Raw genomic sequence first — 12,843 nt, 5'->3', positions numbered from 1 at the left:
TGAAATGAGTGTGCATACATTAGAAATGACAGCATTCTGGCTGTGTTGGAGGTTTCAAAACGTTCTGGATTTGCTTTAAAGTCTGTAAATGTAATTAAAGTAATAAAAATTTGATATTTTTGTTAATGTGCAGTATGTTATCATTTTGTTCACATTCGTGGGGAGAGGGCTTTGGTCCATTATTTTTATTTCAGTTTTTCTTTTGCCATTTATTAGTATGTGTTTCTTGCCTATGTATGCAATGGATTCCAGTATAACTTTCTACGTATTGTTTTAACAACAAGAAGCATTAATTTCAAACTGCTTTGTCCTTCGCCAGGAAACTTATTGTCCAAGCCCATTGTGAACATCTAGAAGACATGCTGGGTCTTTTTGAAAAGGAAGAGTGTCTGCTGAACAAACTAAGTATGCTGGTAAGACAATTTTTGCAAACCTACAATGGGACAAAGTGAAAGAATATTTTTAGATGACTGGAACAACTTAATCATAGAAAACAAATCTGCAATCACATACTGATCAACAATCTTAAATCACCTGAGTTACAGTTTTGATTGCAGTTTAAAAACCTCAGCTGGGGACTAACTGGGCTTTTCAAGTGGTCATTCTGAAGCACACACATGGAGTGATTTTCAAATTCCTACCAAACTATTTATCATGTAAATCGCGTCATCTCTTAATGCTTTTGTCTCTGCCTGAAGGATTGCCATCAGTTCTTACGAAAGGTGAAAAGGTGAATGTTATAAGTAGAAAGGCACCACACTCAACAAACACTCATTAAAGGAATGATTAAGTGCAGAGAAAGCAGATATAGGTTCGGCACAATCATTTTGCAAATCATTTTGCAAATCGTTTGTGCTTTTAAGGCAAAAAGGCTCCACTTTAAATGACCTTGCTTCTCTTGGTACTTCAAAAATCCTCAAACTGGAACTTCCTCTCAATCCTGACACTCTCACTTCCTTTTCTGAGAGGATGCTGCAACGAGCCATTATAGTATGTGACCCTGCTATAGTGCCTTCTGCTCGATAAGTGAGCTGCCTACAGGGGACATGTTGCACATTGACAGTTCACCAAAGTAGTGTTTTTTTTAAAGATTCTATTATTTTGGGGAAGGTGGACGTTACTGACAAGGCCAGCATTTGTTGTCTATCTCTAATTACTCTTGGGAAGGTGGTGGAGTAAGGTGTCTTTTCAAACTCCTGCAGTCTATCTGGTGCAGGTACACCTATTGTACCGTAAAGAACCCATCATAAAAAGCATGCAGCCCACAAGAGTTCCTTTCGTGGACACAGCATTCATTCACCCATTACCAGCCAATATGTGCTCCATCCAAAAAGTGTCCCTATCCTGTTTGCATTCAGCAATTTTTCTTCAATTTTTCAAATTGTTATGAACCACACTATTTGTACTTGTACTAATAGGGGATTAGTTACTCAGTTGCCTGAACAGCTGTTTTGCAGCGTGGAGTGATGCCAGAAGTATGGGTTCAATTCTCGCGTTGGCTAAGGTTCATAGAATCCCTACTCTGTTGGAGCAGGTCATTTGGCCCATTGAGTCCACACCGACCCTCCAAAGAGCATCCCATACAAACTCATCCCCATAACTCCGCATTTTCCATGGCCAATTCACCTCGCCTACACGTCTTTGGACTGTGGTAGGAAACCGGAGCACCCAGAGGAAATGCACGCAGACATGGAGCAATGTGCAAACTCCACACAGACAGTCGCCCAAAGCTAGAGTCAAACCTGACGCTGTTAGGCAGCAGTGCTAACCACTAAGCCACCGTGCCACCCCATGGAGATCCTGTCCTCTCAGCTTCTCCCCTCACCTGAAGTCTGGTGACCCTCAAGTTAAGCCCACCCACCAGTCATTATCATTATAAAGCAGCCCTTTGGTCCTCTGGGACTGTGGAGACTTTACCTTCACCTTTATTTATACAGTGCCTTTTGCAACTGAGAGACAGGCAAAAGCATTTACAGCAAATGAAGACTTTTGAAGTTCAGACATTATATTTGCTTATGACAAAGTCATAGAAAAAGCACCAAGATAATGTAAAGGTAAAGTCGCCATCATCCTACTGGATAATAGGGTTGGTCTCTAGAGAGAGATGACTAGCGGCGGTTTAACCTCAGGGTTACTACATCTCAGGTGAGGGAGAGCTTGAGACTGGTACCTTCACGGTATTCTTCAGTGATGTGGGAATTGAACCCATGATGTTGGTGTGACTCTGCATCGCAAGCCCCCAACCCCCAAGATAGATATTGATTTTATAATCGATTATAAATTTCGATAGCCAGATTGTCATTACTACAGTGTAGACCAGAGCAGTGCACCAGCACAGATGAATTTCTGATGCAGCTGACTCCAAGGGAATTGCCAGGGAAATTGAAATTTCTGATTAGCAATTTCCTTGCATCTGGAACCCGCCGAAATTGTCCTTCAATGGTGGAGATTTCTGATTAAAACTTTATAATTACCCAGGAAAAATGAGAGGATTAAAAACCTGCTATAATTCCTTGGTTAAAAATTAAACTGAAGCCCCTGAACCCAACTTGCCCTAATGCTCGTAGACTTATCTGGAAGCCCACCCCTCTCCCCTTCATCACTCATCTAGCACCTTCCTCATGATCTTCATCCAAATAGCACCCATACCCCCTCGCTCAAATAAGAGTAAAATACTGTGGACATTGGAGATCTAAAATAAAAACAGAAGGCACTAGAACCTAAAGACTCTCAGCAGATTTGGCAGCATTTGTGGAGAAAGAAACATCTTCTGAAGTAGAATCATATTAGACTCACTGTTAACTCTGTTTCATTCTCCACATGTGCTGCCAGACCCATTGAGTTTCTCCAGCATTTTGATTTTATTTTTGTTACACTATCTGATTATTTGGCACACACAACTCCTGAAATATAGCAGCGGCGTTGTATAGACTTTGTATATGCTGTGGATATAGGGGAACCCATTCATATACTGTACTAAGATTTCTAGGAAGTATTTGACAGTGTTCCACTTTTTAAAATTCATTTGTGGGAATTGCGTATCACTGGTTGGGCGTGCATTTTTGCTCATACTCAGTTGCCATTGAGAAGGTGGTGGTGAGCTGCCTTCTTGTTGCTGTTCATTTGTTGTAGGTCAACCCACAGTACCTTTGGGAGGAAGTCCCAGAATTTTGACCCATCAACAGTGAAGGAATGGTGATATATAATTTCAAGTCAGTGTGGTGAGTGATTTGGAGGGAAACTTGCAGGTGATGGTATTTCTATGTATCTACTGCCCTTCTATCCTTTTAGGTGGAAGTGCTGTGAATTTGGAAGGTGCTATATAAAGAGACTTGGTGAATTTCAGCAGTGCATCTTGTAGATGGTACAAATTGCTTATACTGTGCCAGTCGACATGATCTATTTGGATTTCTAGAGGCCTATGACAAGGTGCCACACATGGAGCTGCTAAATAAGATGAGGTTTTAGGGGCAAGATACTGGCACGAATACAGGATTGGCTGACAGGCAGAAGACAGAGTAAAGATAAAGGGGTCTTTTCAAGATGGCAGCCACTGTATTAGTGGAATTCCATAGGGGCCTGTGTAAAGACCACAACTATTCACATTATACATTAATGATCAGGATGCAGGAACTAAGGGCATTTTTGCTAAGTTTGCAGCTGACACAAAGATGGGTGAAGGGACAGGTAATGTTGAGGAAGCGGGGAGTATACAGAAGGACTTTGACAGTCTAGGAGAGTGGGCAAAGAAGTGGCAGATGGAATACAATGTAGACTATTTTCTAATTGGGGAAGGGTTTCGAAAATCTGAAGCACAAAGGGACTAGCGAGTCCTAGTTCAGGATTCTGTCAAGGTTTAATTGGCAGTTAGGAAGGCAAATACAATGTTAGAATTCATTTCAAGAGGGCTAGAATACAAGAGCAGGGATGTACTGCTGAAGGTGTACAAGGCTTTGATCAAGGCCACATTTGGATTATTGTAAGCAATTTGGGCCCCACATCTAATGAAGGATGAACTGGCCTTGGAAGGGGTGTAGAGGAGGTTTAGAAGAGTGATCCTGGGGATGAGGGGCTTGTCATGAGGAGTGGTTGAGGACTCTGGTCTGTACTGGATGGAATTTAGAAGGAGGGAGAATCTGATTGAAACTTAGAGTAGTGAGAGGCCTGGATAGAATGGAGGTGGAGAAGATGCTTCCACTAGTAGGAGAGATTAGGACACAAGGGCATAGCCTCAGAATGAAAAGATCACCAGTTAGAACTGGAATGAGGAGGAATTTCTTCAGCCAGAAGGTGGTTAATCTGTGGAACTCATTGCCGCAGAGGGCTATGGAGACCAAGTCATTAAGTTTCTTAAAGACCGAGATAGACAGGTTCTTGATTGGAAAGGGGATCAACAGTTACAGGAGAAAGCAGGAGAATGGAGGTTTAGATACACATTACCATGATCAAATGGCAGAGCAGACTCGATGGGCCAAATGGCCTAATTCTGGTTCTATGTCTAACGGTCTTTTGTTAGTCGAGAAGGAACTCGGTTTGTTGATGTAATGACAATCAAGTAGGCGACTTTGTTATTGTGTAAATTAGTATGTTAATCATGTTAACTTACATTGAGTCATTGAGGACATTCAATACTGAGATGGATAAATCTGTGGACACTGAAGAATCGCAGACATGGGAACAAGGCAGAATAGTGGAGTTGATATAATAATACAGCCACAATCTTACTGAATGGTGGAGCAGTCTTGATGAGCTGTGTGGCTCACTCCTGCTTCCATTTAGGAAGTCTAGCTGAAGATGTAAGAGGAGCTGTAGTATAATCTGAGGAAAAAGAGAAATTCAGTTGGAAACTTCATGGAAAGTAGGAGCAATAAGGAAAATCAAGGCAATGGAGTGGCAGAGGCATTGCAAGAATAATTGTTTTATTGCATTTGTTCCACACTTGAGTATTCTGTGGAGTTATGGTGCAATGAAGGTTTACCAGAGTGATTCCTTGCGTGGCAGGACTGATGTACAAAATGAGACTGCATCAGTTAGGACTATATTCACTGGAATTTGGAATCATGAAGGGGATCTCATAGAAACCTATAAAATTCTAACATGACTAGGCAGGGTAGATGACTGGGGAGTCCAGAACTAGGGATCAGTTTAAGGATACGGAATAGGCCACTTAGGACTGAAATGAGGAGAAATTTCTCCACCCAGAGAGTGGTAAGCCTGTGGAATTCTCTGGCACAGGGATTGAGGCCAAAACTGTGAATGTTTTCAAGCAGGAGACAGACATAGTTCTTAGATTTTGGGAGAAATTGGGAACAGGGAATTGAGCTGGATGGTCAGCCATGACCACATTGAATGGCCTACTCAGGATCCTATTTTTTATTTCTGTGGATGGAAGACTCACTGGCTGGCTGGCAGAAAACAATATGCATAAATGGGTATTTCTCAGATTGGCAGGATGTGACAAATGGTGTCCTGTGGAAGTCTTTGCTTGTACTTCAATTTTTAAAAATGTGTATCAATAACTTAGGTGAGAGGATTGAAGATATGATTGCTAAATTTAAATGTGATACAAAAATAGGGAGTAAAATATGTTGCAAAGATTTTTTTTCTTTATTCATTCACGGGATGAGGACATTGCTGGCTAGGCAGCATTTATTGCCCGTCCCTAATTGCCTAGAGAGCAGTTAAGAGTCAACCACATTACTGTAGGTGTGGAGTCACATGTAGGCCAGACCAGGTAAGGATGGCAGTTTTCTTCCCTAAAGGACATTAGTGAACCAGATGGGTTTTTCTCAACAATGGATTCATGGTCATCATTAGACTCTTAGTTCCAGATATTTATTAAATTCAAATTCCGTCATGGCGGGAATTCAAACCCAGGTCTCCAGAACATTATGTCCAGCGATAATACCACAAGGCTATTGCCTCCTTTGATGGAATAATAAGGATGCAGACCAATCATTAGTTAATGAGAGGACAAAAATCTGGCATTTAGAGATAATGTCAAAAAATGTGAAGTTGTTTGATTTGGCAGAAAGAATATAAAAGCAGAGTATTCTTTAAGTTGTAGAATTGAAGTGCAGCAGGTTTTAGGTTTTCTAGTGCATGCTTCACGTAATGTTAGTAAGCAGTTACAGCAAATGATTAAGAAGGCTAATGGAATGCTGTCCTTTATCAAAAGAGGATGTGAGCATAAAACATCCTACTATCTCTCTCAAACATACGTGAACATAAGTTTTAGTTATAGAAGGCATCGGTGAGACCACATCTCATACTATGCATAGTTTTGGTCTCTTTATTTAAGAAAGTATGGAAATATGTTGGAGGTAGGAGATTTACTAGACTGATACCTGGGGGTGTGGGTGGGTTGTTTTTATGAGGAAAGATTCAACAGTCGAGCCCTGTTTTCACAGGAACTTAGAAGAACGAGGGGTGATTTGATTCAAGTTTATAAGATCCTGTATGACCTTGACAAGGTGATCATGGAGAATTTTTACCTTTGTGGATAAGTCCAGACTAGGGAACGCAGAGATGATGGAGCTTTGTCTCCTCTCTCTTTCCCTCAAACCCCACCACCACCAAAACAAAAAGTGTGTTGTGCAACTTTGGAGTGTCCTGCCTCAGAAAGCAGTGAAGAGAGAGTCACCGACTAAAGAGAAAGATGATTGACCCCCCTGCCTAACAAGAATCTAAGGTTATCAGGGATAGATGATAATGTATGATTTGGAACCCAACAGATCAGCCATGATCTTATTGAAGGGTTAAATAGACTTTAAGTACTGAATGGCCTGCTTCTGCTCCTTATGTCATATGTTCATAAGAAAACAAGACTTTGGAGCAGGAGTAGACCACATGGTGCATTGAACCTGTTCCAGCATTCAGTATGATGATCACAGTTCTTAAGCTTCAACTTCACTTTCCTGCAGACTCCCCACATTTGATTCCTTAAGAGATCAAAAATCTGTTTAACTCAGCCTTGAATATGTTCATAGACAAAGCATTCACAACTCTGTGGTAGAAAATTCCAAAGATTCACAACCTGTCAAGGAATTTCTGATCTCAAACCTAAATGATCATTCCTTTATTCAACTTAAAGCTTTTATATTAAGTTCCAGTTAACATCGTAGTTTCCAGTGTGATACATTCTGTTTTGTTATGGGATATGAGCTAAGATACCGCGTTTAATAGACAAATAAAAATACTGAAAATGAATAAATATAAGTGAATGACCTCAACTATGGTAAACAGAATAATTGTCTGATACCAAATTCTGCAAGAAAGCAAATCTTTGGATATTGAAAACATTAGATATTGAAAAAGTCTGTAGATAACTAGCAATGAGTTGCTAAATAGCAATGATCCGTCCTTGTTCACGGGGACAATCAATATTATCAGATGGCTCGATTGAGCTCCAAAAAACCTTTTAAGTGTTATCTGTGTGAAATTCGGATTGTCAAAACTACAGCTCCCCTCATGGAAACCCTTAATGAGGTAGATGCAATATATACTGCACACCTAAGTATTTTTAACATTTCAAATTACCTGACCAAATCATTTGTGATTCTTGGCAGGATTTCAAAGATTATATGACACAACTGGAAGAGATCCTGATGCAAAAAAACAAATGCATTGAGCGCATGCAAGGACAGATCCATAAGTACCACGTTCATACTGGGCCAGTTTGTAACAACTCAAACACCAAGTCATCTGTATCTTAGCTTTAGTGTAAGTTATGGTGCAGAAACGGAGAACCAATGCTTACTTTTGATCCACTGTCTACAATTTTAAATTGATTGTTCATGTTTAAATGCAAGTTACAAAATAAATTATTATATATCTTCTCAATTTTGGGATCCAATCTTAAACTTTGCTTTCTTCTCCTATTCTCTATGCCTCAGCCTTTCTGATCTGCAGTTTCTGAAAATGTTCCTATTGTTTACGTATGACTTGACCAACTAGTATCAATCCTTCTTGGTGGATGAACGAGAGAAACAGGATCGCTTTGGACACAAAGGGCGTGGTAAACACAACACTCAACAATCCAAATAATTTAGTGTGGTAATAAACAAAACGAACAGACTAGACACACTGGAACAAAAGTTGAGTATCCAGCCTTGAGAGCCAGTTTATCCCTGATCTCATTGAATGATGAATGTTTAACTATGTAGCCAAATGGTTATCTCACAAGTCATAAGGTAACATGATTAAAATGTTCTGTATTCTAATCAAATTACACCTTTTGTATTATATGCATTTCTGGTCAGAGACTTAAGGGATTAATTGAAGAATTAGAAGAGCCATAAGATTACTTGTCAGTGTTAGAGGATTGAGTAACAAGTTGTCAGCCTTGAAAGAACAATGTCAAAAAGGTGATATGACCAGGTGAAAAAGTGAATATGGAAATTGCTTTAAAGATACAGGCTTCAACTAATATAGCATAGGTGTAGGATTAATTCTGGGACATTTTTCCTTGGCCATATATATGGAATAGACTTCAAACTAGAATAGAGAAAATTCGAAAATCACTGCTGAAGGAATTGGATGCTGTTGTAGCAGAACTTGAGATTTAGGATGGTTACATGATTTCTCTGCTCTTTTTAATTATGTTGTGAAAATTAGTACCAATTCAGTTGTGTATCCCATATTCAGTAATCTAATGTGAGCATCCATTAGTTTAGAGAATTCAGCAAAGAACAATATTCTGTCTGAATACCTGACATGGAGAGGGTTAATCTGTATCTGCAGCCTCTGATCCTTGCAACCCGGCTCCAGGAACACCGCAAGCAAGCACCCCAAAGATACATTGGACCTAGCTACACTACAGTAGTAAGCAGTAAAAAATAAATCAATTGTGACATTTTTCAAATCTTTACTGTCTCTATACTTGGCTTTTGCTGACCTGTTGCTAAGTTCTATCGGCATTGTTCTGTGAAGTATGTGTCTCAAAACAGAGCATTTGCAGTATATCAGGAAAATGAAGACTATTATGTGGATTTTGCAATGGCTTGAATACTATTGAACACTGGGCAGATATGATTCCACGCTTTGGAGAAACTTGACAGACAAAAAATTCTGAAGTCTTTGCAATAAGTGTCATTGGGTTGGTGGGCTAAGTTCATCAAAACCTGATCTTGTTCTCCCTCCACAAACAAGATGCAGTTTACCTGTGTGACTCAGCTATACACTGGATAATATTGCTGAGTCACTTGAGGGAGATCTTTCAGTTTTTTCAATTTCACCCATGGAATTTTCATTTTAACTTACATTCCTTAATAAAACTGATGCACTGTTACTGTGATGATTCCCAATGTAACCGAAAAGTTTTACAAGTGGAGTCCAAAGGAGGAAATTAAAATATTTAATAAATGCAATCTGTGGGAAAACCAAACAATTTTTCAATGATCTCAATACCTGTGCAACAAAAAGGAAAAAAGCATTGTGTATACTTGATCCTATTAACAATAGAAAATGCTTGTTGATATTTAGTATTTGCTGTAGGTTCTGGCTTTCAGGCAAGATTTTCAACTCTTGCTCAGAGGTAGTCATTCCTAAAAATAAGAATTGATTATAGGCAATAATGGATTAAACCAGTTCTTGATATTTCAAGAATTGAATACTTTATTACAGATTACATACGGGCATACACTGGATGTATGAAGTATTTTAAGTAAGTACCATTTTATTTCACAACATTTTTATTGCAAGTATTTGAAACTATAAAGTTAGATTTTTCATATGTGGTATATATTTTTCAGTTTGAAAACTCTATTGAACATTTTCATATTAATGTTAAAATCTAAATTATTTAATCAATTGTATTTCAAATAAAGGCTGTAAAGAAAAGCTAACTCACTTAATAAGTTTGCCTTATTTAAACATTGTCTGCAGATAAATAATGTGAAAATTCAGTACCACTTCCAAAAGTTAGAAAAAACATTTGTATTGATATTTTTGTTCTTATAATTTGTTTAAAGAATATGAACAACCTCAAAGGTATTTCAATTTTGAGAATTATTAAATTTGACAGGAAGGAAACGGAACTACCTTGCATAATTTCAGTGCTTTGTTTTGATAGCTAGCTCCCTCAGATGGTCAACACAGCTTCTCAATTCCTCCAGAAAAATTACCATTTTTGGAAAAAGAAATCAAATTCCATCAGAAACACTGAAGCGAAAGTATCAAACTGTCATTGTTTCATATAATCTTTCAAAAAGCAGGTCATAACTGAAGTCTCTTTTTAATGCTCTACTAATAGACTTGTTACTCCCCAAAACAAAAATAATATCTAAAAAGTTAATTAAGCAAACAGACGGTTATCTATGCCAATGTTGCTGCTTCCATTAACAGTAGTCTGATCAAATTCAAATAAACGTGAAATTATTGAATCTTGCTAGAAGTTAAATTTTGCTTGCCAATACCGAGCAGTAAATCAGAAAAAAATTATTATACACTACAAAATTTAAAGTGTTGAAATAACAAGCTCAGGTTGAAGCAGATTAGGAGAGACAGTAAGAATTTGAAAAGGAACATAAACAGGTTAAGTGAATGGGTAGAACAATGGCAGATGAAGTTCAATGTGGCTAAATGTGAAGTTGTTCACAAAGAAGACTTGATTTACACAGTGTTTTCCATGACCACTGGGCATCTCAAAAGCAGCTTATAGCCTACATAGTTCTTTATTCCCTCCCAAAGTGCAGTCACTGTTGTAATATAGGAAAATGCAGCCTCTGTTTTGTGCACATCAAAATACTGACAGAAATGTGATAAATACCTGTTTTTATGATGTAAATTCACAGTTAGGTATTGGCCAGGATACAGGATTATTCCCTGCCCTTCGAAATAGTGCGATGCAATCTTTCACATCCATCCAAACAGACAGGTGGGGTCTCAGTTTAGTGTCTCACCTAATAGACAACACTGCTGATGTAGTAGTACTCTCTCAAATACTGCGCTATAGTACAGCTTTAAGTTTTCTACTCAAGTCTTGGAGGAAGATTTGAACCTAGAACCTGGTGACTCAAGGAGTTGCCAGCTGAAACCACAGCTAATAATGTTCCTCTAAGCTGCACAGCCACATTAAAACATTGCAAAGGACTCCCACAGCCATGCATTACAAAATAAAAATTAGTGTACATTGTTTTGGACCTCAAAGAAGAACAAGAGTATTTTCTAAAGTGACATAAAAACCAGGTACTGCAAAGGAATGAAAATGATTTTGGAGTTTTAAATCCATACATCATTTAAATTTAGTCAACAGTACAAAAGCCAATTAAATTAACTATCAGAATGTTGATCCGTATCTCAAGTGGAAAGGTTATGCTACAGCTGTATAGAAGTATGAACAGACAGTGTTTGTTGTACTGCATCACACCTCACATTGGCTTTTGTGTAAGAAGGATCTCTACCCAGCAAGTTTGGCGGCAGATAAATTGGCGTTCTGAAATGAATATGTGTGGCTCAGTCTCAGGAATAAAGCGATTCTTCTGCCACTGTGTGTGCTGGATAATGATTTATGCAAAAGCAGAGTACTGCACAGGAGGCAACAAGGAGACTCGAAAATGTTGGTGTTTAGTGGGAGAGACAGATCAGGGAACTGGGGAAGTTGAGTGACAAGATGGAAACTGGGGCTGAGATAGTGTTTCTCCCCGGTTAATCCAACGTGATATCTTGCATTATTTCTTTCAAAAGGTTGTAGACAATTGGAATTTTCAAGATGGAGATATGGTAGTGTGATGAGTGAATGAAGGTGAGTTTTTGATCAATCTGAATGTGAGAAGGGGCGAAGTAGAATTGCTTGTTCCTGTTACTGTTTGTGAATTAGGTAGACAAACAGGAGGCTGGAAGAACACAGCCAGTCAGGCAGCATCGGGAGGAAAGGAGCTTCAGTCTTGAAGAAGGGTAATACCCAAAACGTTGACTGCTCCTTTCCTCCAGATGCAGCCTCCTGTTTGTCTACCTTGGATTCCAGCATCTGCAGTTTTTTTTGTCTCTATTTGTGAATTGTGGCATTTAGTGAAGTGGTACAGCTGGAATGATTTGTACTGATCCAGCAAATGTTACATCATTGGAGAATTGTTTCAGGTTCCTGGGACATTTGGACTGGTTCTGGGGAGGCGAGACCACTACAAGCTGGATGGGTAGCATCTGGAACTGATGTACCAGGGGACAGTTTAAAGTGAAATGGCTGGGGACTGTGGAAACCTATTCAGGGAGACAGAAGAGTGAGAAACCAGGGCAAAAATGTAAGACAATGGGAATGAGAATTCAAGGGCGAGAATCAACCGGGGCCAAAGTGTAAAATAATGCAAATGGGGACTAAGAATTTTAAAAAGACAATTGTTAAGGCCTTGTGTCTCAATGCTGATAAGAGTGGATGAATTAGTCGTGCAAATAAATATAAATTGATATATATTTGGAGTTACGGTGACGTGTTTGCATGTGACTAGGGGATGGGAACTGAACAACCAGGGGATTAAGTTTTTAGGAAGGACGGACAAAAAGAATGAGGGGTAGCATTGCTGATTAAAGAAGCAATTAACTCAATAGTGAGGAAGGATTTTAGTTCCAGTGAAATGGAATCTATTGGATAGAGCTTGGAAACAACAAGGGACAGAAAATGGTAATGGGGATTTTATATACCCCCAACCAGAAGTGGCAATGTTGGAGAAGGCATTGAAGAGGAAATTTGGATGAAAGCAATGAAGGTGTAGCTGTAATTATAAGAGACTTTAATCTGTTTACAGATTAGATAAATCAGTAACAATACCATAAAGAAATTTCTGGAAGGTATACAAGATGGTTTTCTAGATCAATATTTTGAGGAAGCAACTAGAGATTAGGCTATCA

General features: G+C 38.9%; 1 protein-coding gene across 1 annotated transcript in view; it reads left to right on the top strand.

The window, feature by feature from the left end:
- Nucleotides 1–8,074, top strand: part of LOC109932026 (kinesin-like protein KIF24) — a 101,672-nt gene extending 93,598 nt beyond the window's left edge. Inside the window, exons 12-14 of the mRNA XM_048600391.1 lie at nt 320–413; nt 7,569–7,722; nt 7,896–8,074. Coding sequence (XP_048456348.1) covers nt 320–413; nt 7,569–7,715 — 241 coding nt within the window. The 3' untranslated portion in view covers nt 7,716–7,722; nt 7,896–8,074. The remainder of the gene's footprint in view (nt 1–319; nt 414–7,568; nt 7,723–7,895) is intronic.
- Nucleotides 8,075–12,843: the final 4,769 nt, after the last annotated feature.

This window comes from Rhincodon typus, chromosome 1 (assembly GCF_021869965.1).
Source record: "Rhincodon typus isolate 14 chromosome 1, sRhiTyp1.1, whole genome shotgun sequence".
Lineage (NCBI taxonomy): Eukaryota > Metazoa > Chordata > Chondrichthyes > Orectolobiformes > Rhincodontidae > Rhincodon > Rhincodon typus.
The sequence above is the reverse complement of the archived record's forward strand: the minus strand, read 5'-3'. Positions and strand labels throughout refer to the sequence as shown.